The sequence below is a fragment of the Lactuca serriola genome, chromosome 9, assembly GCF_051521515.1.
Source record: "Lactuca serriola cultivar US96UC23 chromosome 9, Lser_US96UC23_V15, whole genome shotgun sequence".
Lineage (NCBI taxonomy): Eukaryota > Viridiplantae > Streptophyta > Magnoliopsida > Asterales > Asteraceae > Lactuca > Lactuca serriola.
In genome coordinates this window covers 185,180,273-185,207,426 of record NC_136416.1, presented here as the reverse complement: position 1 = coordinate 185,207,426, position 27,154 = coordinate 185,180,273, and the positions used below count along the sequence as shown (strand labels likewise).

General features: G+C 36.0%; 1 protein-coding gene across 1 annotated transcript; it reads left to right on the top strand.

Annotated features, from left to right (window-relative positions):
* Window positions 1-8,491: 8,491 nt before the first annotated feature.
* LOC145073593 (uncharacterized) lies at window positions 8,492-19,240 on the top strand. Its single transcript, XM_079020135.1, has 2 exons — window positions 8,492-8,719; window positions 18,412-19,240. Exons 1-2 carry the CDS (start codon window positions 8,558-8,560, stop codon window positions 18,976-18,978), a joined length of 729 nt encoding a protein of 242 aa, XP_078876261.1. The 5' UTR covers window positions 8,492-8,557; the 3' UTR covers window positions 18,979-19,240.
* Window positions 19,241-27,154: the final 7,914 nt, after the last annotated feature.

The following is a 27,154-nucleotide window of genomic DNA, read 5'->3' as shown; positions in this document are numbered from 1 at the left end:
AAGTGTTGTGGATTTGACTAAGCTCCTCAGGAAGATCTAACCGATAAGCAACCCGACCCACTCGGGCCAAAACCCTGAAAGGACCAATAAATTTGGGGCCCAACTTGCCCCTCTTCCGGAATCTGATGACACCCTTCCAAGGTGAGACCTTCAGAAGGACCATATCTCCCACCTGGAACTCCAAGTCCGAATGCCTCCTGTCGGCGTAACTCTTCTGCCGACTCTGCGCAGTCTGCAGTCTACTACGGACCTGCTGGATCAACTCGGTCGTCTTGAGCACCACTTCTGTGCTCCAAATGACTCGCTGACCGACCTCGCCCCAACAAATCGGGGTCCTACACTTCCTCCCATAAAGCATCTCAAAGGGAGGTCGATCAATGCTCGCATGATAACTGTTGTTATACGAAAATTCCGCTAACGGAAGATACGTATCCCAACTGCCACCAAAATCTAAAACACATGCCTTAAGCATGTCCTCGAGAGTCTGAATCGTCCTCTCGCTCTGCCCGTCCGTCTGAGGGTGGAAAGCGGTGCTGAAATGAAGACGAGTACCCATCTCGTCGTGAAACCGCTTCCAGAATCTGGATGTAAAACGGGCATCTCGGTCTGACGCCACCGATACCGGCACTCCATGACGTGCCACAATCTCTCGCACATAGATATCGGCCAACTTCTCTGCCGATATACTCTCCTGGATCGGGATAAAATGAGCACTCTTCGTCAACCGATCCATTACTACCTATATCGAATCCACTCCTCGTGCGGTCCTGGGAAGCTTGGTGACAAAATCCATGGTGATGTCCTGCCATTTCCACACGGGAATGTCTAACGGCTGCATCTTGCCGTGAGGCCTCTGGTGCTCCGCCTTGACCTTCCTGCAGGTCAGGCACCTCTCAACATACCAAGCGACATCCCGCTTCATGCAGGGCCACCAATAATCGGGTCGAAGATTTCTATACATCTTCGTCGCCCCTGGGTGAATAGAAAATCGAGACTTATGAGCCTCATCCATCTCCTCCCCAGTACGGTACCCACACTCTCCCATGAAGTGTCAGCAATCCCCGACTGTCATAATCAAACGAAGATGCTCGGCCCACTATTCTCTCACACTTCTGCCTCTCCTCCTTGAGGCCCTCGACCTGAGCCTCCCTGATCCGTTCCAACAACGGAGTAATCACTGTCATCCTCAAACACAAATCTCTGATAGGGGCTGCTGACACTTTGCGGCTTAGGGCATCGGCCACCACGTTGGCCTTCCCTGGATGGTAAAGGATCTCACAATCATAATCTTTCAGCACATCTAACCACCTCCTCTGCCTCATGTTCAGACTCGGCTGATCCATAAGGTACCTCAAACTCTTGTGATCCGTGTAGATAGTACAACGGACCCCATAAAGATAATGCCTCCAAATCTTGAAGGCAAACACAACCGCCCCCAGCTCTAAATCATGGGTAGGATAGTTAGCCTCGTGAGGCTTCAACTGTCTCGAGGCGTAAGCTATCACATGGCCTCGCTGCATCAACACTACTCCCATACCTGTGATTGAGGCATCACAGTAGACTACGAAGTCCTCTACTCCCTCTGGCAAGGTAAGGATCGGAGCCTCGCACAGCCTCTGTCTGAGGGTCTCGAATGCTGCCTGCTGCTCAGGCCCCCAACGAAATGCCACCGACTTCTTGGTCAGTCGGGTGAGCGGCACTGCTATCTTGGAGAAATTCTGAATGAATCTTCGGTAATACCCTGCCAACCCTAGGAAGCTCCGAATCTCAGATGGAGACTTCGGGACCTCCCACTGCATCACAGCCTCTATCTTGGCCGGATCCACCAGAATACCCTTCTGGTTGACGAGGTGACCAAGGAACTGCACCTCTCGCAACCAGAACTCACACTTGGAGAACTTTGCGAAAAGTCTCTCCCTCCTCAAAACTTCCAGCACCTCCCTCAGGTGCTCCTCGTGCTGCTCCTGCGTCTTGGAATATACCAAGATATCATCTATGAATACTATCATTGACTGATCCAGCATCGGCCTACACACGCGGTTCATGAGATCCATGAACGCGGCTGGGGCATTGGTGAGCCCAAATGGCATCACCACAAACTCATAATGACCATACCTGGTCCTGAAAGCAGTCTTCTGCACATCCTCATCCCTAACCCGCATCTGATGATACCCGGAGCTTAGATCGATCTTGGAGAACCAAGACGCTCCCTGAAGCTGGTCAAACAAATCATCTATCCTCGGAAGTGGGTAACGGCTCTTCACCGTCACCTTATTCAACTACCGTAATCTATACACATACGATGCGACCCATCCTTCTTCCTCACAAACAGGATAGGCGCTCCCCAAGGCGAACTGCTCGGCCGGATGAAACCCTTGTCTAGCAGCTCCTGCAGCTGCGTAGACAACTCTTGCATCTCAGGGGGAGCTAGGCGATACGGTGCCTTGGCTATCGGAGCCGCACCAGGAATCAGGTCGATCCCAAACTCAACCTGCCTCTCAGGAGGTATCCCCGGTAAATCCTCGGGAAATACATCCGGGAAGTCTCGCACTATCGGAACATCATCAACTTTCGTCTTGCCCTTCTCCCGGGCATCCAAGACATAAGCTACATAACCAGCGCAACCCTGCTGAAAATAGCGCCTCGCCCTTGCGGCGGAACAAAAGGTCGGTCCGCGCTGTGGCCTCTCGCCCTGAATCACTAACTCTCCCCCACTGGGAGTGCGAACCCTCACTAGCTGAAGCTTACAATCAATCACCGCCCCATTGGGGCTTAGCCAATCCATGCCCACAATAACCTTATTCCCTCGCAGGGGAATAGGAACCAGATCCACTAAGAACTGCTCATCAAACAACTGGAGAGAACAACCTCTATGCACTCTGCCGACCCTCACGGTCCTGTCATCTGCTATCTCAACCTCTAATGGACAATCCAGCTCCCCTGGAGCTCTGCTAAATCTCTTGCTAAGCACAAGCGATACGAATGATCGGGTAGCCCCCGAATCGAATAATACCACAGCAGAAATGCCGTTCACAGAGAACGACCCTGTCACCACATCAGGAGTCGCTCGCGCCTCCTCTGCTGTCATCTGAAACGCTCTACTCTTCGCCACTGGCGCCTCAGCTCGGCCCTGCCGGCCATCTGTAATCCTCAAGGTAGCAGGGGCAGGTGCAACCACCTTCCCTACTGCAGCTAAACTCGGACACTGGGACTTTTTGTGTCCCCTCTAATTGCACTGAAAGCAAATCAGATCTGATGCTGCAACAGTAGTAGCAAGGGCCGTACAATCCCTGCTCAAATGCCCAGTCCGGCCGCACTTGAAACAGCCGGAACTCCCTGCCTTGCACACCCCATCGTGCATCTTCCCACACCTGCCACATCGGCTGTGGCTCGGCTGAGACCTGGACCTGTGATCTGAAACCTTGGGCTTTTTGCCCGAACCTCCTGAACCCGAAACCGCCTCCGGTTTCCTCTTCTTCTCCATCTCGAGATCAATCTCCCTCTCTCGAGCCCTAGCAATCATGTCGTTCAGCGTTTTACAGCTGGACCGGCTCACAAACTGGCGGATATCGCTCCGCAACATCTCATGATAACGGGCCTTCTTCATCTCCTCATCGGCTGCATACTGAGGAACAAGAAGAGCCCTCTCCCTAAACTTGGCGGTGATCTCCGCCATGGTCTCCGTAGTCTGGGTGAGGTCCTGAAACTCCCTAGCTAACTGCTGCACCTCAATAACCGGTGCAAACTCCGCCCTGAACCTGGTAGAGAAATCAGCCCAGGTCATGGCGTCCAATGCTGCATCATCTCCCATAGTATGTCCGACCTCCTCCCACCAATCCCGTGCCCTGTCCTTCAGAAGACAGGATGCCAATCTGACCTTGTCCCCCTCGGGACACCTGCTAATGCGGAAAGCGTTGGCCACATCCGCCAACCATCTAGTACTCGCTATGGGGTCCCGCGCCCCATGATAGTCTGGAGCTCCACATGCCCTGAACTCCCTGAATGTAAAGGTGCGCGACCCCATCATGGCCGCCACCTCGGCACGGAAGGTGCCCAATCTCTCATCCATCAACTCTAGGATCCCCTCCTTGATCGAACCGAAGATCACAGGAGTTTGCTCTAAAATGATACGAGTAATCTCTGAAGAAAGAAACTCTCTGGTCTGCTCATCCATGTGCTCGTTTCCCGAGCCTGATCCTGATCCCTCCCCGGCACCTCCACTGCCGGCTGCTGTCCTCGGACGCAAAACCACCATACTGAAACACATCATAGCAATATCAGAAAACTGAAATATCTCAAGGGATCATTGATACTACTACTAGCTTCCTGGCCTTGTCTCGGCCTTCCTTGATTCGAGTACGAATCCTCTGCTTTCAGTAGTACGGGCCCATACTACCTTCCACATCTATCTGTACTTTCCTCAAGAACCGCCTTGACTCCACCAAGTCACTTCTACTACTGCTGATCTCTGCTACTCTCATCCTAGGCTTGCCCTAGGGAAACCTCAGACTCAACACAACTAGTCCTCAGCTGTTGAAGGCCTCCTTATAATGCTAATTAGCCACCACCTGAACACCATCACATGTGACGAGGCTCAGATAATCCTTCAAGTAAAAGACTCGTCCCTATAACGGTTGGACTCAAACAAGAGCTGCGCAATAGGGCCAAATCCAGCACTCTGAGATTATTCAACCCTGATCACATGTGATGTGGCGTATTCACCTAATGGCTAACTCCCACCACTCAGAGTCCCACAAAGCACAAAGCAAGCAGCATTCGGATAAGGGAAACATACTCAGGCAAAACTATTCTCATAACGAGAAGCTACTCTAGCATACAATGCTAAGCTCGCGCTACCAGGCATAACCTAAACAGGCTATCCTACTGTTGTTTACTTAATACTAGCATGCAATTCTCATAAAGTTGTAACACATAAAGCAGGCACATAAGGCATCCTCCTAGATCCTTAGTCCTACACTAGCATGTTGTTCTACTGAAGCTGGAACAATTAATTATAATAATAAAACTTGTATTGGTAATTTGGGAGTACTTACTTGAGCTCGGCTGATCGCATGCACCACACCCTTATCTGGTTTTTAAAAAAATCTTTTCTTTCTAAGTGCTTTTCAGAATCTAATTCGAAAACATTTTTTTTTCTTTTTGAAAATCTTTTTATCTTTCCCTTAGTTTGAGTTCAGATGCACCCGGAGGTGTATCCGAATCCCTCAAACCAGGGCTCTGATACCAACTTGTAACGACCCAAAAATTTCATTTTTTTAATATAACCAAAAACCATAAACTGAGTGTCATATCATAAAACCATACGTGATGTATCCCAAACATAATAAAAACACTGTGCGGAAAACTGTATCATATCTATGTCATATCAAAATCAAAAACTGAATCAACTCCCAGGATAAAAGCTAAAGCTGTGGTGTGTGCGATGCCATCATCCCGAGCTCTTCCCTCTGCTTGCAGAAGTACCTGAAACCAAAACTGAAACTGTAAGCACGAAGCTTAGTGAGCTCCCCCAAACTACCACATACCACACAATAACATATAAAGCACGTACTGGGCCTTGCCCACTGCATCGGACCGAAGTCCGAAGCTGGCTGAAACATCGGACCGTAGTCCGAAGCTGACTGGGACATTCGTCCCCTACATCGAACCAAGTCCGAAGCTGACTAGGACATCGGACCGGAGTCCGAAGCTGACTGAGACATCGGACCGAAGCCCGAAGCTGACTGGGACCTACGTCCCCTACATCGGACCGGAGTCCGAAGCTGACATCGGACCGAAGTCCGAAGCTGACTAGGACCTTGTCCCCTACATCGGATCGGAGTCCAAAGCTGACTGAACATAGCATAAACATATCATCTAGCATAAACACATAACCCTGTCTGAACCACGAAGGCATCAAACATACTGACTACTACATCGGACCGAGGTCCGAAGCTGACTGCTAGCTAAACGGGCCGGCATTGTGGCCTTAGACCCGTTACTACTGGAAGGAACACTCACCTCGTGAACTGGCTGCTGTGTGAATGGCTCTGGAAGCTAACTGCTGCTGCTCCGGTATCTCCCCGGCTACAAGGCCATAAACACACTCAATCAAATACTAAACACTGCACTGGGGTAAAATGACTCTTTTACCCTAGGTCAAAGTCAACTCTCCCGGTCAAAGTCAACCCACAGTTGACCTGACTCGCCGAGTTGGGCCACCAACTCGCCAAGTCTCTGATCTCATTTCACAACCCCACTCGTGGCTACTCGTCGAGTATGGCTTCAACTCGACGAGTACTCTTTCTATCCAAGAACTCAGACAATCTTCATCCGACTCGTCGAGTCATATGAACAACTCGACGAGTTGTTCTTGAGCTCAAGAAGATTGCCTTGGACTCGCCGAGTTTTATGAACAACTCGCTGAGTCCCTCCATTATTGAGTCTACCCTCAAACTCGCTGAGTCCACTCCACTACTCACTGGTCCCACTCGACACCGCTCAAAAGGAAGAAATCGGGGACTCGCGACTCGACTCGCCGAGTCACAACCATGCAACTATTCTACACTCGATTCTGCTTGAATCCGTTACATACAAATGATAGATCTGAGTCCAATAAGCTGATTTACCACGTAAAGTTTCCAACTTTACGTGTACAAACACATGAAAAAGGGGATAAAGGCTAAAAAGGCACTTAAAAGGGTAGATCTAGGGTTATGATGCAAAATAGCTCCATAAAGGCAATAGATCTGGGCTCTACAACTCCTAAATGAGCAGATCTAAGGATATCTCGACATAATAGGGCTTCCATATCAACATAAGGCTTGAGAATAGCATCAACTAGATCTAGAGGGGTTTTTAAAGCATAAAAGGGAAGGAAATCCGAAGAATACCTCAAAGAACTCTGGTTTTCCCCTGAATCTTTGCTCTACAGCTCTTCTCCTTGCTCCTTTCTTCTTCTCCTTCTTCAAGCCTTCACAAATGCACACAAGATCACATAAATCACTCAAGAACGAATTAGGGTTTTCTCACAGCTCTCTGAGGGTGAAGGAGGCGAGATTGGGGGCTATAAGGTGGCTTAAATAATGGGGAACCCGGGGATTTAGGGTTTCTCACAGACAGGCAGACTCGCCGGGTCCAGAATATGGACTCGCCGAGTCGCCAGCTAACACGTGCACGAAAATCCCGTCCCTACTCGGCGAGTCAGGCTATGAACTCGCCGAGTCCCTCCTACAAACTTCAAAGTAAGTACCATGGAATCATCATACCGGAGACGGGTCGTTACAATATAATTTCAATTCCAAAACTTAAAGGTTTCTAAAATATTGATTCAAATATGTTAAGTATTCGATATATGTGATTGACTGTGATCCAATTTTATAACGTCGCAACCTCGATGATTTCCGTCGTCGATCGGGATGTGACAGCTCCCCTGATAATTGTGTCGTTGTGTCTGGGCTGTGAGGGCTCATCATCAAAGACACATTAGTATGGCATACTCCTCATGTTCGTATCGGGGACTTCTCCTCAGGAAGATAGATGGGGCAATTCAGGTGAGATCCAATGTAAATTTTACTTTCTATTCACTCATGGGATTCGGGCGGTCCGCTGGGGATCACCATGGCTCATCTCTTCTCGAAAATCCGTCCATCCCTTATTCATTTATTAAAATATATTACATTCTAACATTATCATCCTAATTTATTATGAAATTTTGAGATGTTTTTACAAAGGACAAATGTTTTCGCCATAAGTCTATGAACATCATGACTATTTTGAGGTTTAGCTGACTTTTTTTATAAAATTTTAAAAAGTAATTGCTATAATTAGTTTGATCTTTTTTAATATAATTAATCAAGTTAGTTACTTTTTTTTCTTGGTAATTGTTCCTTTATTCTACCAAATGGTCCATGATTTAACGGTCTCAGAAATATTTGGAAAATATATTGATAAGTCACTTGATGATCCAAATCGCACCTTTACATGAAAAATCTAGATTTAGAAATAAAACAGAAAGTTAATTCATGTTCTACTGTTTTTATATTAAGTTATTTAGTGCCAAAAAGGAATCTTTCTTCGTAGTCGAACTTGTTTGACAAATTCTTCCATTGAATCTTACGTTAGTTTCCCTCAATCCAATATAACGTGTGCACCAAATTCTTCTTTCTCCTCTTCTTTAAATAAATACAAGAATTTTATTTTATTATTTATAAAATACATATAGACTGACCGTATTGACTTATTTATAATTACGATGATAAACGAATTTCGATGAACTTAGATCCTGCGATTTACATATGACTATTTATACATCGTTCAAGAAAAAATTATCAGAGTCATCAATTCAAATTAAAAATTAATAGTTTAATCTACTATGAATTGAGATGGAATTACCAAAATAGCCCTTGCATCAAAAAATGAATTGGGGGGGGGGGGGGGGGGGGGGCTCAGTTATTTTATATATATCAACCCCGACCACACAACTCTTTCATTTTCCTTCTAAACCTCTATAATACTTTTGGCTAACAATTAGTTCATATTGAAATCGATAAAGAATATGGAGGAAAATTACTTGAATTTTGTGTTGGTGCCACTAGGACTGCTCATGATGGTTGGGTACCACGTTTGGCTTTTTTATCAAATTCGTCGCAACCCTGTCGGTACCGTTATAGGCATGAATGCAATCAATCGTCGATTTTGGGCAATATATATGATGGAGGTATGTGTATTTATCTATAATAGTATGATTATGTGACTCAATGGCAATTTGTGGCGGATTTATAGTATAACAATGGTGTGAAATTGGTACACTTTTAAATCAAATATTATTCTATCATTTGTTCATATGGATCTTTTTCTTTAATAGAAATGTCAAAACGAAAAGACTGGATTAAAAGAGAGAATTAATAGATTAACATATGGTCATTTATATGAATAGAAAGATGGAAAGACAAAATATAAAAAAATATTTACTTTCTTTCAAATCATTTTTATTAGAAATGTGATTAATTTTAAAACAAAACTATAAAATATTAAAAATATTCATATTGCACTCTCTTGATTTTATAGTTGCATATCCTTCTTAGGTAGAGAGTTCATACTCATTTCCTTCTATATATAAGAAAAAATCAATTTATTTAATTAAATAAAGCTATACATACTATAAAAGAGACAAAATTTTCGCATCATAATTCTAATGACCTTTTAAATTTTCTAATAAACTATCATGACCTTTTAAATTTCTAATAATAAATAAATTGGTTAATTAATTTAAGATAAATACAAAATACAATATACCTAAATTTTAGTTTTTTATAATTTTTTTGATAAGAGTAAATTACTAAAATCATCCCTATGGTTTGATCAAAATTACACGTTTGGTCCCTAATTTTTTTTTGTACTCGGATCGTCCCTATAGTTTGACTTCGTTGCATTTTTTGTCTCTATGGTTTGGTCAAAATATCACGTTTGGTCCCTAATTTTATGTATGCAAATGACGAAAAATGCAACAAAATCAAACCACATGGACGATCCGAGTGCAACAGAAAACTTAGGTATCAAACGTGAAATTTTGACCAAACCATAGGGACGATTTCAGTAATTTACTCTTTTGATAATAATAAGTGGTTTAAAAACTAACTAATAATAATTTACAATAACATACAATTATAAATTAAATTACATTACCTTAACATTGATATTTTAAATAAAGAGCAAAAACTTATAAAATAGTCAAATAAATGATTTTAAATCATTTAATTATAACAAGAGTTAAAATTAATATTAAATCAAAAATTATATCTAAATTTATTCACGAGTAAAAGGTGAGTAGATGTTATTAAGTAATTTGATTCTACTAACTGTTTATTTTATCATATCGTTCAAATTAATAGTTATAGCTTTACATATCAACATAGTGTAAAAATATTATTTCGTAATTAATCTCCACAACGTGCAGACATTTGCTTAGTAAATAAATAATCATAACATGACCTTTCAAAACATGTATGGGTTTATTTTTAAAGTCTTTTATGTTTAAAAAATCCCACAAATAATAATATCCAATTGTGTTTGATAAGAATAACTGTAAACAAAAAGCTAGAATAATATAGTAATATTCGACAAAATCGAATATAATCAATTTATTGTTAACTGACATTATCTATTTAATTTATTTATGAAAATATATGTTTACTTATCAAAAAAATGTTTGATTTCTATTTAGTTTTGGAAATCAAAATCAATGTCTTTCATTTAATTATAGTCTTGCATCGTATCTTTAATTTCCAATTTACTTCTATTAAAAGATATTTGGTTTACCACTAATGACCTCTTAACTAAGAAGTAATTAGTTTAATCTCGCTTGAACAAAAAAATTAATTAAAAATAGATTAATTTGCCATCAAAAGATAATAATAATAAAATAAAATGAAGATGATGATATTTATTGAAAATTGAAACCCCTCATATATATATATATATATATATATATATATATATATATATATATATATATATATATATATATATATATATATATATATATATATATATATATATGGGTGTGGTTTAATAGAGAATTATTATTAACAACGAAGCAAAGAACCAATTGTGAGTCAAGGGAATAGATGTAAACACTTGTATATTGGACACTCTGTTAATGATTTTTCATCCTTTTTTTTATAGAGATCAATTTTGAATATAGAAAGCAAATTTTTTATTTTTCGAAAAAAACTCATTTCTTTTTGTTGTTTTTTCGATATTTAAGTTTATTTTTATCTAAAAAAGAACTAATTATACCAAAAATTTTAATTTTTTGTCCTCTTTTAATTAACATCAACACAAATTATAAAATAATTAAAAAAAAATCTCGATCACTTCAGATTCACAGTATGAATTTGAATTGTAAGTTTTTCAGTTTTAACATTCAAAATATGAATCTGACTTACTATTATTCAAATTGTGAATCTGCTTTGATTCACAATCAGACAATCTGAATCTGGGCAGATTTATAATGTGAATATGCCCGGTGAATCTAGGCAGATTCAGAATGTAAATCTATACTGAAATTAAAATGTTTTACAACAATACGACTCTATATTTAAAGAGTACCAAAAAAATATAAATTTTGATATATTTATTAAATTTTTTCAATATATGATAGGCTTTAACTTTTCAAAAAACAAGAAATGAAATGGTTTTATTTTTAAAAAAAATTATATTTTTGATCAATATGGATCTTTATGGAAAAAAGACGGAAAATCATGAACAACGGTGTATTCTGTTTTTTTTCGATAAAAAATATGGCCTAAAAAAATTAAACTATAAAAAAATTGAGTTTTGTTATAATCCGGTACATATGCGTCTATTATAAAAGTGTACAACCATTGTTTTTGATGTTGATCGCTTTAGATTGATTTTTTGGTTCCTTAATTAAAATAATAGTTATCTATTAAACTTTTCTCACACACTCTCTCTTTATATATATATATATATATATATATATATATATATATATATATATATATATATATATATATATATGTATGTGTGTGTGTAAGTACTATTTTATCGGTGAGAACTCCTAAGAACACCTTAAATAAATTTTTAAAAAATTAAAAAAAAATACAAATTATAAAATCGAACATAATACTATACTGAAGAGAAAAGAAATCGGAATTTTTTTTTTTTAATTATTAAAATTGAATCATTGATCATTTTTATGATCTATGATTTACTATTTGTTATCCATGATTAAATTTTAATGAACCAAAAAAATTACTATAATATTATGTTTGATTTTATGATTTGTCTTTTTTTATTTTTTTAAAGTTTCGTCGCCGAAAAAAGAGTCCTTACATGATCATGTTTCTGTGTCTGTGTGTGTGTGTGTGTATATATATATATATATATATATATATATATATATATATATATATATATATATATATATATATGTGTGTGTGTGTGTGTGTGTGTCTACATTTATTTGAGACCATGTTAATTTTGTGAGACCGTGATGCACAATCTAAAAATAAATTTAAAACGCAAAATAAAAAAAAAATCTGAAATTTTTTTTGTAATTATTATTTTTGTTATTTTATTGAACTAAAAAAATAAAAATATATAAATAAAAATTACCGTCTTTTTTAAATACTTGAAATATTCTAATAGAATATTACACTGTAAATATTTTAATGTTATTTTTAAAATGTTAGAGTATTCTAGTATTCTACTAGATTTTTTCAAATATGTAAAATATTCTAATATTCTACTAAAAAGTTTAATGGATATTTTCAAAAAAAACGGTAGTTTTTTTTTTTAATTTCACGGATATTTTTTTATTTTTTTTAGAAATGTTTTTTTATCTACAAAAGGAATAGCTAGGTATACGTCTCCCCATCTCACAAAATATGGTGGTTTTATATAACCTAACCATATATATATATATATATATATATATATATATATATATATATATATATATATATATATATATATATATATATATATATATATATATATATATATATATATATAATAATTAAATAATTAAATTATTTATTTTTGCAGAACACTTTCATATTCCTTAACAGAATCGAGAAGGAAAAAGACAAAACAATTAATATAAGATAATATAGAGATTCTCATAAAATATCCTTCAAAAAGCCTAGAGTCTTGGACTCTTAGAATAGCATTTTATCAATTATTAACTATTAAGGTCATTTTCAATCCAATACTAAAATTTAATTTTCTCATTATTTGTTGTCTCACCTGCTTTAATGTAACATCGTTTGCATTATTTTAATATAAAAACACTATGCAAATCAATTTGATTAACATTAATTTATAGAAAAATGATATTAAAGTTCCATTTATTAATAGTCCTTTTAATTTTAGGTTTATGTATTTAGTATAGCTGACTATTTAGTCAGATTTTAGACATAATAACTATTATTTATTATATTATATCGCATAGAGTAAATTACTGAAATGGTCCCTATGGTTTGGTCAAAATTACACGTTTGGTCCCTAACTTTTCTTTTGCATTCGGATCATCCCTATGGTTTGATTTTGTTGCGTTTTTCGTCCCTTACATACATAAAGTTAGGGACCAAACGTGTAATTTTGACCAAAGCACAAGGACGAAAAATGTAACAAAATCTAACCATAGGGACGATCCGAGTGCAAAAGAAAAGTTAGGGACCAAACGTGCAATTTTAACCAAACCTTAGGGACTATTTCAGTAATTTACTTTGATAATACAATGGTTACTTCAGATTAATTATATATGATGCTTTAATTGATATTGTAATACAATAACACAATTTATTGTCCTCGGTGAAATTTTGTGGTTCAATGATATCAAATGTTGATAAAAATGTCTCACACATCTAAAGCTTGTCAAATCTTGGTTAGAACAAACGGAGCAGTTTAAGAGTAATTTGTAGCTAATGTAGATCGTGTATGATTTTCGTTTATAAAAAAATACACTTATAACTTATAAGTGGTGTGTTTTTGAACCATATATAACTTACAAAAAATATATACTTAAAATATACTTTTTGTATAAAAAAAGGTGTATAATACACCTTTTGGTGGTTTGGCGTGTCAATGCCTTATACGACATGAAAAAATAAAATATTTGACACGAAATGAAATTCCGTCGAATTAGAATTGCAATGTGTTTTAGTGTCAAACATAAAATAAACGATGTCACGTCGTATCATGTTCATTTTCAAGATTCAACATGAAAGAGTTTGTCGTGTTTATTGTGTGTGTAGCGTTTTTTAAAATTAGTTTACAATTAACTAAACTAAAGGTTTATTTTATTTTATCGTTTTTAGGTTTCTTATGTTGATGGTTTTATAGTGTTTTAATTGTGTCATTTTCATGTTAATAAAACAAAACGCGACATCATGTTGTGTTGTATTTATCTCATATAAAATCATGTCGTGCGTTGTTAGCTAAAAACATAAGGCTATGTGGAGTGGTCACCATCAACCCATCGGAAAAGTGGTGTCACCTCTGCGCCACGTCACCTTCACCACCAACCCACTCTAAATAGGAAATGGTCACCACTAAAAACGTTCACTTTTTTATTTCTTTTATTTTTTTTAACATTATATTAAATAAATAACATAATTTATAAAAGACAAAATTACAAAAATGGTCCCTATGATTTACCAAAAATCACAAAGTCAGTCCCCATTAATTTTTTTTGATGCAAATAGTCGTTCTGGTTTGCGAAACTTGCAAAGTTGGCTCTTTTACTAACATCGTTAGTAAAACGCGGTTAGGGACTAAATCTGTAAGAGCATTTTCGTCTTTTCAAGTATAGAAGGACTGAATTCTGAAGGTAAGGGAGAAGGGTCGAACTCATGACCTCCACCACTCTTTATTTGACCAAATCTTAACCAGTTTAGCTGATTGCTCACTTGGTTATAATACCCTAAAACTAATTTATATAATAACAAAAACGTTAATATTTAAATAATAAATAAATTATAAAAAAACATTTTTCTTACATAATTTGTTTTTTAAATAAACAAAAAGTATTTTAGTCGTGTTATAAAAAAAATATTTTTTACAAATAATTTGTATGTATTTTTATGTACTTATTTTACATAAAAAAAAATGTATAAATTCTGTTGAGCCGCTAGTTCTAAAACCGTTTTTTCGATTATATGTATTAAAAACAACTTAACAACGATTATGTTATGTATCTAAACAATTTATACGGTTTTTTTATGTCAAAAGTACTATTAATTATCGTTATTTTAAAAAGATATATCACTATTTCTTTTCATCTTCATTTCAATCATACGATTTAAAACTTGCAATTAAGATGAAATACGTATTTTAAATAAGATATACAACCGAATAGGTTTTTTATGTTTATTTAAATACATATAACCGAAAAACGGTTTTCAGAAAACTGATTGGTCCAATCGGTTTTCTGAAAACCGTTTTTCGGTTATATATATTTTAAAAAAGTTGCAATACATATTTAGAACTAGCGATACAAAAGAATTAATATATATTTTTTATGTCATGAGTAGTGTTAATTATTATTATTTCAAAGACATAAACAATATAATATACGCAAACTTATTTTTTATATGAAAACTTATTTTTTAAAGAAATAAAAAAAATATTTACGTAAAATAAATACATAAAAATACGTACAAATTATTTGACATAATCGGTTGTATATCTTATTTAAAATACGTATTTCATCTTAATTGCAAGTTTTAAATCGTATGATTGAAATGAAGATGAAAAGAAATAGTGATATATCTTTTTAAAATAACGATAATTAATAGTACTTTTGACATAAAAAAACCGTATAAATTGTTTAGATACATAACATAATCGTTGTTAAGTTGTTTTTAATACATATAATCGAAAAAACGGTTTTAGAACTAGCGGCTCAACAGAATTTATACATTTTTTTTTATGTCATGAGTAGTGTTAATTATTATTATTTCAAAGACATAAAAAAAATATAATATACGAAAACATAATTTTTATACGAAAACTTATTTTTTAAAGAAATAAAAAAAATATTTACGTAAAATAAATACATAAAAATACGTACAAATTATTTGTAAAAAACAATTTTTTTTAATAATACAACTAAAATACTTTTTTTTTACTTAAAAAAAATTATGTAAAAAACTGTTTTTTGTAATTTATTTATTATTTAAATATTAACGTTTTTGTTATTATATAAATTAGTTTTAGGGTGTTATAACAAAGTGAGCAATCAGCTCAACTGGTTAAGGTTTTGGTTAAATAAAGGTCGGTGGAGGTCGAGCCTTCCCCCTACCTTCACTAAATTAATTTATTTTTTCAAACAAATTACAAAAATGGTCCCTATGGTTTCTCAAATGTCACGAATTCAGTCATTCTATATTTGAAAAGACGAAAATGCCCTTATAGATTTAGTCCCTAACGGTATTTTACTAACGGTGTTAGTAAAAAGGGCCAACTTTGCAAGTTTCGCAAACCACAAGGACCATTTGCATCAAAAAAATTAATAGGGACCGCCTTTGTGACTTTTGGTAAACCACATGGACCATTTTTGTAATTTTGTCTTTATAAAATACATAACTGTTTTTTTATATTTTATGACTAAATTAGATAAAAACATAATTTATAATATAATAAAATATTTTATATTAATTAAAACCACGTTACATAAGTTAAAACATAATTTAAAACATAGAAAATTAAACATAAATTACTAGAAAAACATAAAAACATATAAAAAAATAAAACTAAAGTACTAAAAAAACATAAAAATAACTTAGAAAATTAAACCTAAACTACTAAAAAACATCAAATCTAGTTGCGATATTGGTCGAGAACTTCTTGTTGAATTTTCAAAAACACCCTTAAATTTTCCGGGTCGAGATTTGGTTGCAGCACCTTGTTTGTGATTTGAAGATTGGTGAGTGCCAATTGTCGCCGGCGTTGCTCCTCCGTTGAATCAAAGTTTTTTCTAAAAAATTTAGAGTTTTATCGATTTTCTCCGCTGATACATCCTCGTTGGTTGATTTCCCGCTAGACGAAGCCCCCTTTCTCGCTTTGTCCCTTCCCGATGGTCGACGAAGATGAACGTCCGATGGACCCTCCCCCTCGGTGGCGTCGAACTCATCATTGAGGTCGAGTTTAGCACCGATGTCCGACTCGGACGTTCTCGGCCTTTTGTTGGAACCGGTGGTAGATCCCGAATGCGCCGTTTCCGGATAAAGGACCCATTTTGGTCCATTGCAACAAACTTTCCACGCTTTTTTGTTGCCAAAAGGTTTACCATTGTTGGTAATTTTGTATTGGTGCAACGTCGTTGATAAAATGTTGAAATCGTTGCTACCACTTCGATGCATATTTTTTAGATTGTCAAATACGCCGTTAAATTTGGTACAAGCCGCTCTAAGGTCACGCCATTTAGCATTGACTGAGTCGTATGTCCGGTTTGTTTGTCTTCCTAATAACGCGTGGAAGTGGTCTAAAACACGATTCCAAAAGCTTTGTCCCAATTGCGCGTTGCCGACACCCCCGTCTTGTGATATGGCAATCCAAGCTTTAGCTAAAGCTGCCTCCTCCTCCTCGGTCCATTGGGTATTTTTCTTTTTGTTGAATCCTTTGATTTTTTTTGCCTTCTACGAATTGGTTGTGTTTCTTGAACCCGTTCGTCGACGTCTTCAATGTCGAGGTTTACGGGTTGAGATTGAGATAATGGAACTTCAGATGGTTGTGAAGTTTGTTGATGTTGGGAAGTTTGGGGCTGAAATCGCGGAGCAGGTTGTTGTTGAAAGGGTTGAAATTGGGATTGAACAAATTGTGGTGGTGGTTGTTGTTGGTAGTAGTGTGGGTGGTATCAAAGATTGGTGAATAGAGGTTGTTGTTGAATGAGAGATGATAACAATTGCATATAGCCAATAGTTGCTAACGGATCATTTGGAGTGTTTGGGGTGTTCAGGGTGGGTGGGTTATTTTGGTTTGGATCCATGGAGGAAAATGTATTTTTTTGATGAGTGTATATGTTTGTGTTCAAAAGTTGTGGTGTGTGTGTTTAAAATGAGAAAAAATGTTGATATATATAAAGAAAGGATTGTAATTAATTAATTAATTAATTAATTAAATTTTTTTTTTTACAAACGGTCAAATATGCTTCAACGGTCAAAAAGTCTTTCCCCCAATCAATTCACTCGTCTTCGTCCATCTCCAGCTCCACGGAACAAGAAACCCACCAGAAGGTGGGGCGGTGTTCACGCGTGAAGGGGGCTGACACGTCAGCTCCCACACGTCTTTCTACTATCCACTATGGGTAGCCTAACACCATTACCCGATTTTCCACCCTAGGTATGGTTTGGATAATGGTTATGGTTTAAATGCAAAAAGACAAGTGTATGTGTTGTGTGTGTGAGAAATAGATAGATAGATATTGAGAGATGTTTTTAGAGTGAAACAACTAGATGCGGCACGACCGACAAGATCTCAAGACAATGAGGAGCAGACGAACACGTGGGGATCCAGAATGCAACATTTCCATCGAAATATTGGCCTTTGTTACTTGTAAGCGGTGCCAAAGTGAAAAGGACGACGTCTTGCCGTTTTGAATATTTTGAGAGTTGGATGTAATTAGAATCTCTAAAGTTTTGAATATTTAAATTGGAGGTGCGTTCGACCAAGAATTTTTATAGTTTTTAGCACTTAGATTTGAACAAAAAATTTGAATTAAATAAAAAGCATTGTTTGGCAGTATAACTTGTATCTTAAACAGAAAATTCATACTTAAAAAGTTATTTTATTTTAGTTAGTTTTTAGGGCTTTTACTTTTGTTCTAAATAATTCTACTATTTTAAAAACTAATAACTTATACTACATATTATTTTTACTCAGGACACGCAAAAGACTGGAGTTCTAGCTGTACAAACATTGAGAAACAACATCATGGCATCCACCCTTTTAGCTTCTACAGCGATCATGCTCAGTTCCCTAATCGCCGTCCTCATGACCGGAGGAGTTACCGGACGTGGCTCTGCCGGTGGCAACGACCACCAATGGACCGGTATAACCTATAATCAGGGCACCAAGCTCATGTCGACAATCAAATACTTCAGCATATTGGTCTGCTTCTTGGTATCTTTCTTGATGAACGTTCAATCGATCAGGTACTACAGCCATGCCAGCATGTTAATTAATGTTCCTTACAAAAACATCACCAACTTCACCAGCCACCGTCTGACTGCGGACTATGTCGGATCCACCGTGAACCGGGGTGGTTACTTTTGGTCTCTTGGTCTTCGTGCTTTCTACTTCTCCTTCCCACTGTTCCTTTGGCTGTTTGGTGCTATACCCATGTTCATTTGCTGCATTTTTATGGTGTTTATGTTGTACTTTCTGGATGTTGCGTTCGAGGTTGGGTGGGTAGCTAATGTGGCCTCTATAGATGAAGAAACTGGTTAGGAATAAGCCAATGTTTTGGGATTCAATCCAAGTTGAATCTCGCATTGCTGAAGCTTATGTTTTTTGGGATCTCTTTCGAACCAGGAATAAATATGTTTTGGGGTTCAATCCAAGTTGAATCTCGCATTGCTGAAGAAACCGGTTAGGAATAAATTAATGAATATATCATAACTTTCATTGTATTTCTTATATTGTTGCTTGATCGAGCATTTCAAAAATGCATATGCAATCTAGGGATGAAATGAACAGTCTAGCTACTTAATGAATTCGTGTATTTTGTTTAAATACAATACCCAAAAGGCCAAAATATTTAAGTCATGGCAAAACAAATGTAACATTTTGATCAATTTAATAATATTTTAACGGATTAATTGTCATTATTTCATATAGATAGAAAAAAAATAAGAATCAAAATAAAACCATATTTAATTTTTCATTATTAAATTTAATGTGGTATATTTAAAGGAAAATGACATATATAACCAACAGACTTTTTAGAATTGACCATTTTAGTCATTTAAGTTTTTTCTTGACTTTATGAGGAAATTAAGTTGTGGGCAACCTATCCTTTTAGTCCCTTTACTTGTTGTAGCCGGTTTAGATGATAGATAACAACTATGCACTACCATCTTCCTCTCTTTCTCTCTTATGTAGTCAACAAAAAACAATCAACATTTTCTTCATTTTCTGTGGTTCGAAAGAGATCTCACATACACAGACAAATATTTCCTTCTTTCTTCTTCTCTTTTTCTCAAAAACATACCGATGGCTTATGTTTTCGGTTCTTTGAAAAACGATAGAAGGGGTTGTTTAGTGATGCTCGGCTGTGAGAAAACGAAGGTAGAGGTGGTGGTTTCGGTTTGTGAGAAACACAAATGCAACAAGTGGCTTTATTGGTGGTGGTGGCTTTGCGTTAAATTAACCAGAGGTAGTAGTGGTTACCGGTGTTGGTTTGGCGGAGGTAGAACTCACGATGATGTTCGTTTCTGGTCACAACAGGTGGTATAAGGTGTTTTTGTTTGGAGGTTTGGCTGTGGTGGTGGTGGTGGTTTTTCACGAAGGTGATGACAGATGTCCCCGGGGTTCACAGACGGTGGTTTAAGGGTGTCGTGAATATTAGAAATCAACCTCCTGTTGCTATAGAAAAATCAGAAAAATAGAGTACAAAATAACAAAAACAAAAGGAAAGAAAAAACAGAGGAAACCTTTGGGGCAAATTTTCTGCTATCTTTTATTCGTGATTCTCAATCAAATCTGAAATGAGAAATGAGAACTTAATAAAAACGAAGGAAATTCCTAGAAATAAGCAAACATACTCTACTACTCCTCAAGATTAGGAGCTCATGGCCAACATGGCCTTTACTTATTCCAACTTAAAGAAAAAAAACTAGAATGCCTATGAAAAAATAAGGCTTATTTGAACACGTTTGGAGTAAATCCAACAGTGAAGGTGGTGGCTAGGTGAAACGATGGAGCTGAGATGTTCGCTTGTTGTATTCGTCATGAGGAATGGAACCAAAGGCGGTGAGATTCGGCTATGGTGGTTTACGAGGGTGAGATAAGGAAGGGCTACGACGAGGTGAAGATTCGTCGATGGTGCTTGCGTTATTGGTGGTTGAACATATGTTAAAAGTTGTTTTTTTTTTTTCAGTTCAAATGGGTTTCGGTGGGGGGTGGAATACAGAGCAGGTGGTCAAGTTGGTTGTCAATTGTGGGGTTCGGCTGATCTAAGGTGGTAGTAGCGGTGGTTAATTGGTGGAGTCTAGCTGGAGTTCTCAGGTTTGGTAGGTGTGCTTATGGTTTAATGGTGGTATAAAGAGAAGTTTGTGAGCTTGGTTGTTGAAGGGATAAGGTGGTCATGTGCTTTAAGATGTACATGGACAACAAAAATATTAAAGTATAAACGAAATTCAAAGTCAATGAGGGAAAATTGGTCAACAAATGTCAATGTAATCGGGTGACCCCTTCATTTTGGCCAAAAGGACGTAATCGACACGACAAAAATTACTTCGTTCCCTCATAAAACGATTAAAATAGTTTAGAGACTAAATAGACTAACCCTAGAAAGTTTGTAGGACAAATATTTCATTTTCCCTATATTTAATGAAGAATTTCATTTGAATAACAATACATTGTTTAAACCTTAAATCGAAAACATTCTAACCGTTTCATCTTGAATGGCAATTTTTACTCTTTTTAACAATTAAAATGCCATATAGCACATAAACACATAATGAAGGTGAAAATCTCAATTTTGCTAACCTAATAATGATATTGATTAACACGTAATTTCAAACATTATGTCCTTAAACTACAAATATATCTAGGTGACTTCTTTTTAAAATAAAATCTTTTTTTTGCATAATACGAGTTTTCTTCAACTTAGGGTATTTCTAATTTATCATAAGCTTATATATATATATATATATATATATATATATATATATATATATATATATATATATATATATATATATATTTAAATGTTTTTACTATCTATTGTGTGTTTGTAGGATTGATTTTGGACCAATCATTTTAGTTATTTTAAGAAAGTAATTAATGCATATTAAATGTTGAAGTTCTAATTAATGCTCATTATATCGTTAATATCTAATATGCATTAATTACTTTCTTAAAATAACTAAAATTATTGGTCCAAAATCAATCCTACATGCACACAATAGATAGTTAGAACAATATAACTTAACCCTATATATATATATATATATATATATATATATATATATATATATATATATATATATATATATGTATGTATGTATGTATCTTATATCTTATATTTTATACTATATATAAAGATATTAATAATATCTTGAATTTTAAGAGGTAAAAGATACAAAGCTTTGTACAAATCAATTACGCATAACAAAATCATTAATACTAGCCAAAACTTTACACACTTGAATTAAGGAAGGTTATTAAAAAATTAATTTGAAGCGAAATAACAATTTTAAAATATTTAATCCATCAGTATAAGTTAATTTACATTTCTTAAACTAGATGCCGATAATAATTAATTTACATCAAATGTATAAACATACAATATAAATATAAGTTCTAAATATAAATATTTTAATTAAAAGTGGTGATTTTTCTTATTACATAATAACTAATAAGAAAATCAAATAATTATTTTCCTGTAAGAAAACTATTCACCCAAAAAATCATTTATCGTCGTTGCTTTGCGCCGACACACATCTAGTATATATATATATAGGGTTAGAACGTTAGGTTCATGTGAGACAACTATATTTTATGAAATGGAGAGAAGCAATCTTAGTCACTCATTTTCTAGATAAAAAACATTTTTTAAATGCAAAATAATTGAAAATTTTCAAAACTTTTTTTTAAATATTATTTTCGTCACTTTTTTATCAAATAAATAAATAAATAAATAAATAAAATTATTGTTTTTATTTTTGAAATATCTGTGAAATATTTTAGTACAATATTAAGAATATATTACATATCTGAAAAATCTACTAAAATACTAGAATATTTTAACATTCTAAAAATCACACTGAAATATTTACAGTATTATATTTCACGTATTTTTCAAAAAAAAAACTATAATTTTTTTTATTTATTTTTATTGATTTTAGGTAAAGAAAATGACGAAAATAATAATTAAAAAAAGAGTTTTTGGATTTTTTTTCTTTTATTTTGTATTTTAAAATTATTTTTAGATTGTGTTTCTTGGTCTCACAAAATTAACATGGTCTCAAATGAACCTAAACCTATATATATATATATATATATATATATATATATATATATATATATATATATATATATATATTAGTTGTCACACTCGTGTATTACACGAGTTTATTTACAAAAACATACAAAATTAATAAATTTGAATTTATAAATAAAAAAATATATATTGAATTATTAAAATGTAATGTTAATTTGTTATTTGAACTTTTTTTTTCATTTCTCTTTTAAATTTAAACAGATAATTTAAATAAATAAACAAATGAAATTATTGGATTAAATTTAGAAACTTAGAAGTTAAAAGGAAATTGCATTAATTAAATTGATATGTATTTATTATTACATTTATTACAATTATTGCATTTAATTATTATGTAGAATTTAATAAAATGAAAAAAAATATAAAATGACAAGTGGAAAAACAATAAATCAAAAAATCTTAGAAAATGACATGTTTAGGTTGAAGCCCCATGAGGTGAACTACCCGACGCATGATCTGGAGCTGGAGGTGGTTGTTTTCGCCCTCAAGATTTGGCGACACTACCTCTCTAGGGTCCTTTGTACCAATTACATGGACCACAAGAGTTTGAGGTACCTCATAGATCAGCCGAATCTGAACATGAGGCAGCATCGGTAGCTAGATGTGGTGAATGATTACAACTGTGAGATCCTTTACCACCCGGGGAAGGCCAACGTTGTAGCTGATGCGCTTAGCTGCAAGGCATTCATAGCCCCAATAAGAGACATCTTTATGAGGATGAAGGTGGTGACTCCACTTTTGGAGCGGATCCGAGAGGCGCAGGTTGAGGGTATGAAGGAGGAGCGCCAAAATTGTGAGCGTATAGTGGGCCAGATTTCCTCCTTCGACTATGATAGCTGCGAGCTATTGACAATTCACTGCAGAGTGTGGGTTCCGTACAAAGGTGGTGTACGCCATATCCTGGTGGAGGAGGTGCACAAGTCCATATTTTCCATCCATCCCGAGGCGACGAAGATGTACCGAGATCTTCATCCTAATTACCGGTGGCCCTGCATGAAGCGTGATGTAGCCTGGTACATCGAGAGATGCCTGACCTGCAGGAAGGTCAAGGCAGAGCACCAGAGGCCTCACGACAAGACACAACGTTTGGATATCCCAGTGTGGAAGTGGGAGGATATTACTATGGATTTCATCACGGAACTTCCCAGAATTGCACGGGGAGTGGATTCGATTTGGGTCATCGTGGATTGGTTGACCAAGAGTGATCATTTCATTCTGATCCAGGAGAGCATTTCGGCCGAGAAGCTGGCCGACGTCTACATCTGAGAGTTAGTAGCTCGACATGGAGTGCCAGCTTCCATGATTTCTGAACGAGATGTACGGTTCACTTCTAGATTCTAGAGGAAATTTCATGACGAGTTGGGTACTCGTTTGCATTTTAGTACAACTTTTCACCCCCAGACGGATGGTCAGAGTGAGCGGATCATCGAGACCTCGGAGGGCATGCTGCGGGCATGCATATTAGACTTCGGTGGTAGTTGGGATACCTACCTTCCCTTGACAGAGTTTTCCTATAATAATAGCTACCACGAGAGTATTGACGATCGTCCCTTCGAGATGTTATATGCGAGGAAGTATAGGACCCCAATATGTTGCGGTGAGGTTGGGCATAGGGTCATGGGGAGTACCGAAGTGGTAATCAAGACGACAGAGAGGGTCCAACTATTGGAATAGTGTCTAAGGCTGTAACTATATTAGTCAAGTATTTGATCCAGTTGTGCATAGTCCTTTTGGGTTGCCTTCACCATAGCAACTTGATAGGATGATTTATTAAGAGAGAGTAAATATTATTAATATATTATGGGAATAATATAATGAATAATATATTGTTATTTGATTAATATAAGTCATAGAATTAATTAGAATTAATTTGGTGACTTAAAGAGATTAATTAAATAAAGGGGTATAAACTGTCAATTGTTTGATAGTTAAACTTTAGACTGAAAATCCATTTGGATATGCTATGGACGGATTCTAAGAGGTTTAGGATAGCTAAAATCGTCCATTAGAGTTATCTAGGAATGGATTTGGATAGCCTTAAGAGAAGATTATCTGATAGGGACTTATCTGTAATCCTTAAGGAGTCTACAAGTATAAATAGACCCTATGGCTGATGGAATTCGACACCTAACCTAAAGTAAGGAACCTCTGGTCGAATTCCTCCCCTCTCCTCTCTCCTAAATCATCCTCCTTGCTATTGGTGTTTGTAAGCCATCAGAGGAGTGACATTTGTGACTCTAGAAGCTCCAAGACAACAAGGTCAACAAGGAATACAAAAGGTATGATTCTAGATCTGTTTCAATGTTGTTATTTAGCCTAATTAGTAATTAGAAGTCTTGGATTCAAAGCATGTTTATTAGAAAGCCTAGATCCGAGCATTAGGGTTTTGCATGCGCACATAGGAAAGTTCTTATGGCTAAAACCCAACACTGGTATCAGAGCCTAGCTTGGTTTTCTTTAAATTGTTGCTTGATTAACTGAAACAAACCTGCAAAAATTCGATTTTTGGTTTCTGAGTCATGGACTCGGCAAGTCTCAAAGTGGACTCGGCGAGTAGGCCTGACTCGGCGAGTCCCTTTGTGCACTCGGCGAGTCCAGGCGTCAGGAATGGCCAGATTCGGGATTTCTTTGTAATTATCTTATCTAAACTTTCCATAAACTAATTAGATCAATGTTAATTCGTTTTTCTGATAAATATAACTGCAATCTTGATCTAATTAAAGATATTTATCATATAATAAAATATTTAATTTCCTTATATGATAATTAATTAATTATTTTGATTATTTTGATAATTATCTTCAAAGAAATCTTGAATAAATCAAATATAGATAATTAGGATATTAATTGTTAATTGGAATTATTTGTTATTTGATCCTCCATGTTTTAAATGTTTAAAACTTGCCCTCAAGTTTTGAAATTTATATTTATGATTAAAAGTTTTAATTTAGACAACTTAAATTTCAAAACCCTAGATTTTAAAAGGTTTAAAATACAACCCTATACTAATATGATATTACTAGTATAATATATATATGTATAACTAAATGCTAGTCTTACCGTTAGTAGGCCTCATTCACGAAGCCAATCTATAAGGTGGGTATAAGGTTGCAGCCTATAAAATGGCGCTTAATGGGTGTACACTCACACCCACCGCTTGCTTGATTGGTGGAGGGTCGTTAGCCGAACGGGTAGGATAGGGCAACCTCATCCTCTCATTAAAAGTATAATAAGAAATATAAAGTAACTACACATATTTTAAAATTTCCCAATCTTAGTTACTTTAGGAAAAGTGAATTGATGCAATCCCATGAAATTACACTTTGCATCTTGCTAAGAAGTTAGTGGAGCGTGTGTGGTTTACCGGCACACTAATTGGTTCTAAGCGAAGGTGGCAAAGGGTGATTCATTGTTTATCATAGTTCGATGGAGCGTGTGTGGTTTACCGGCACGTCGAATAGGTGATCGTTACAATGAAGGCACCATGTGAATTTGCATGGTAATTCACACCCGTTTTGTGATCCTCGGCATCCCAGTCACAAACTAGAGGGGCATATCGAGATTTAAACATGCCATTGAATAGTTTCAATGAATCTCATCCGAACCTAGGAATTCTCAAAAACACTTAGGACTAATAGTTTAGGTTTTTGTGATGGAGAATTAGTGAATCGTCATTCACTTACCTTCAATTTATTTGCATGTTAGATTACGGCATCCCTTTTCTAATATGTAAATGTCATTGTTGGATCCTAGCCCTAATTTTTCTTATTGGGTGATAATTAGAGATTCATATTCTAATCTATCCTTGTCCTTTTCTAATTATAGATGTCGAACGCAAACAACGCTGCTGCTAGTTCTTTCACGTTGATGAGCCTTTGCCAAAAGGTCACCTTCGATGGAACGAACTTTAGCGAATGGATAAGATACATTCGCACCATTGCTCGCTATGAGGACAAGGAGTATGTCCTTGATGAGAAGCTCGAGAAAATCAACACCGAAATCGCTACTCCAGCCGAAATCACCGCCTTTGAAACTCATGAGCGAGATGCAACGAAGGTACATTGCATCATGATTGCTACCATGAACTCCGAATTCCAAAAGTCCTACGAGGACATGTACCCGTACGAGATGCACCAAGACTTATTGGAGAGGTACCACCAAAACGCGAGACAAGAGCGGTATGAGATTTTCACTAACATGATTTCCGCGAAGATGGGTCATGGAGAATCTCTTACCGTGCACTTGCAAAAGATGCAAAGGTATGTCGACCGCCTTCGCAAGTTAAATGTTGACTTCGGGGAAGACTTGGCGATCGACATGGTGCTTCACTCTTTGCCTCCGATGTACAACCAGTTCAGGATGACCTACCACATGAACAAAGAGGAGGTCACCCTAAGC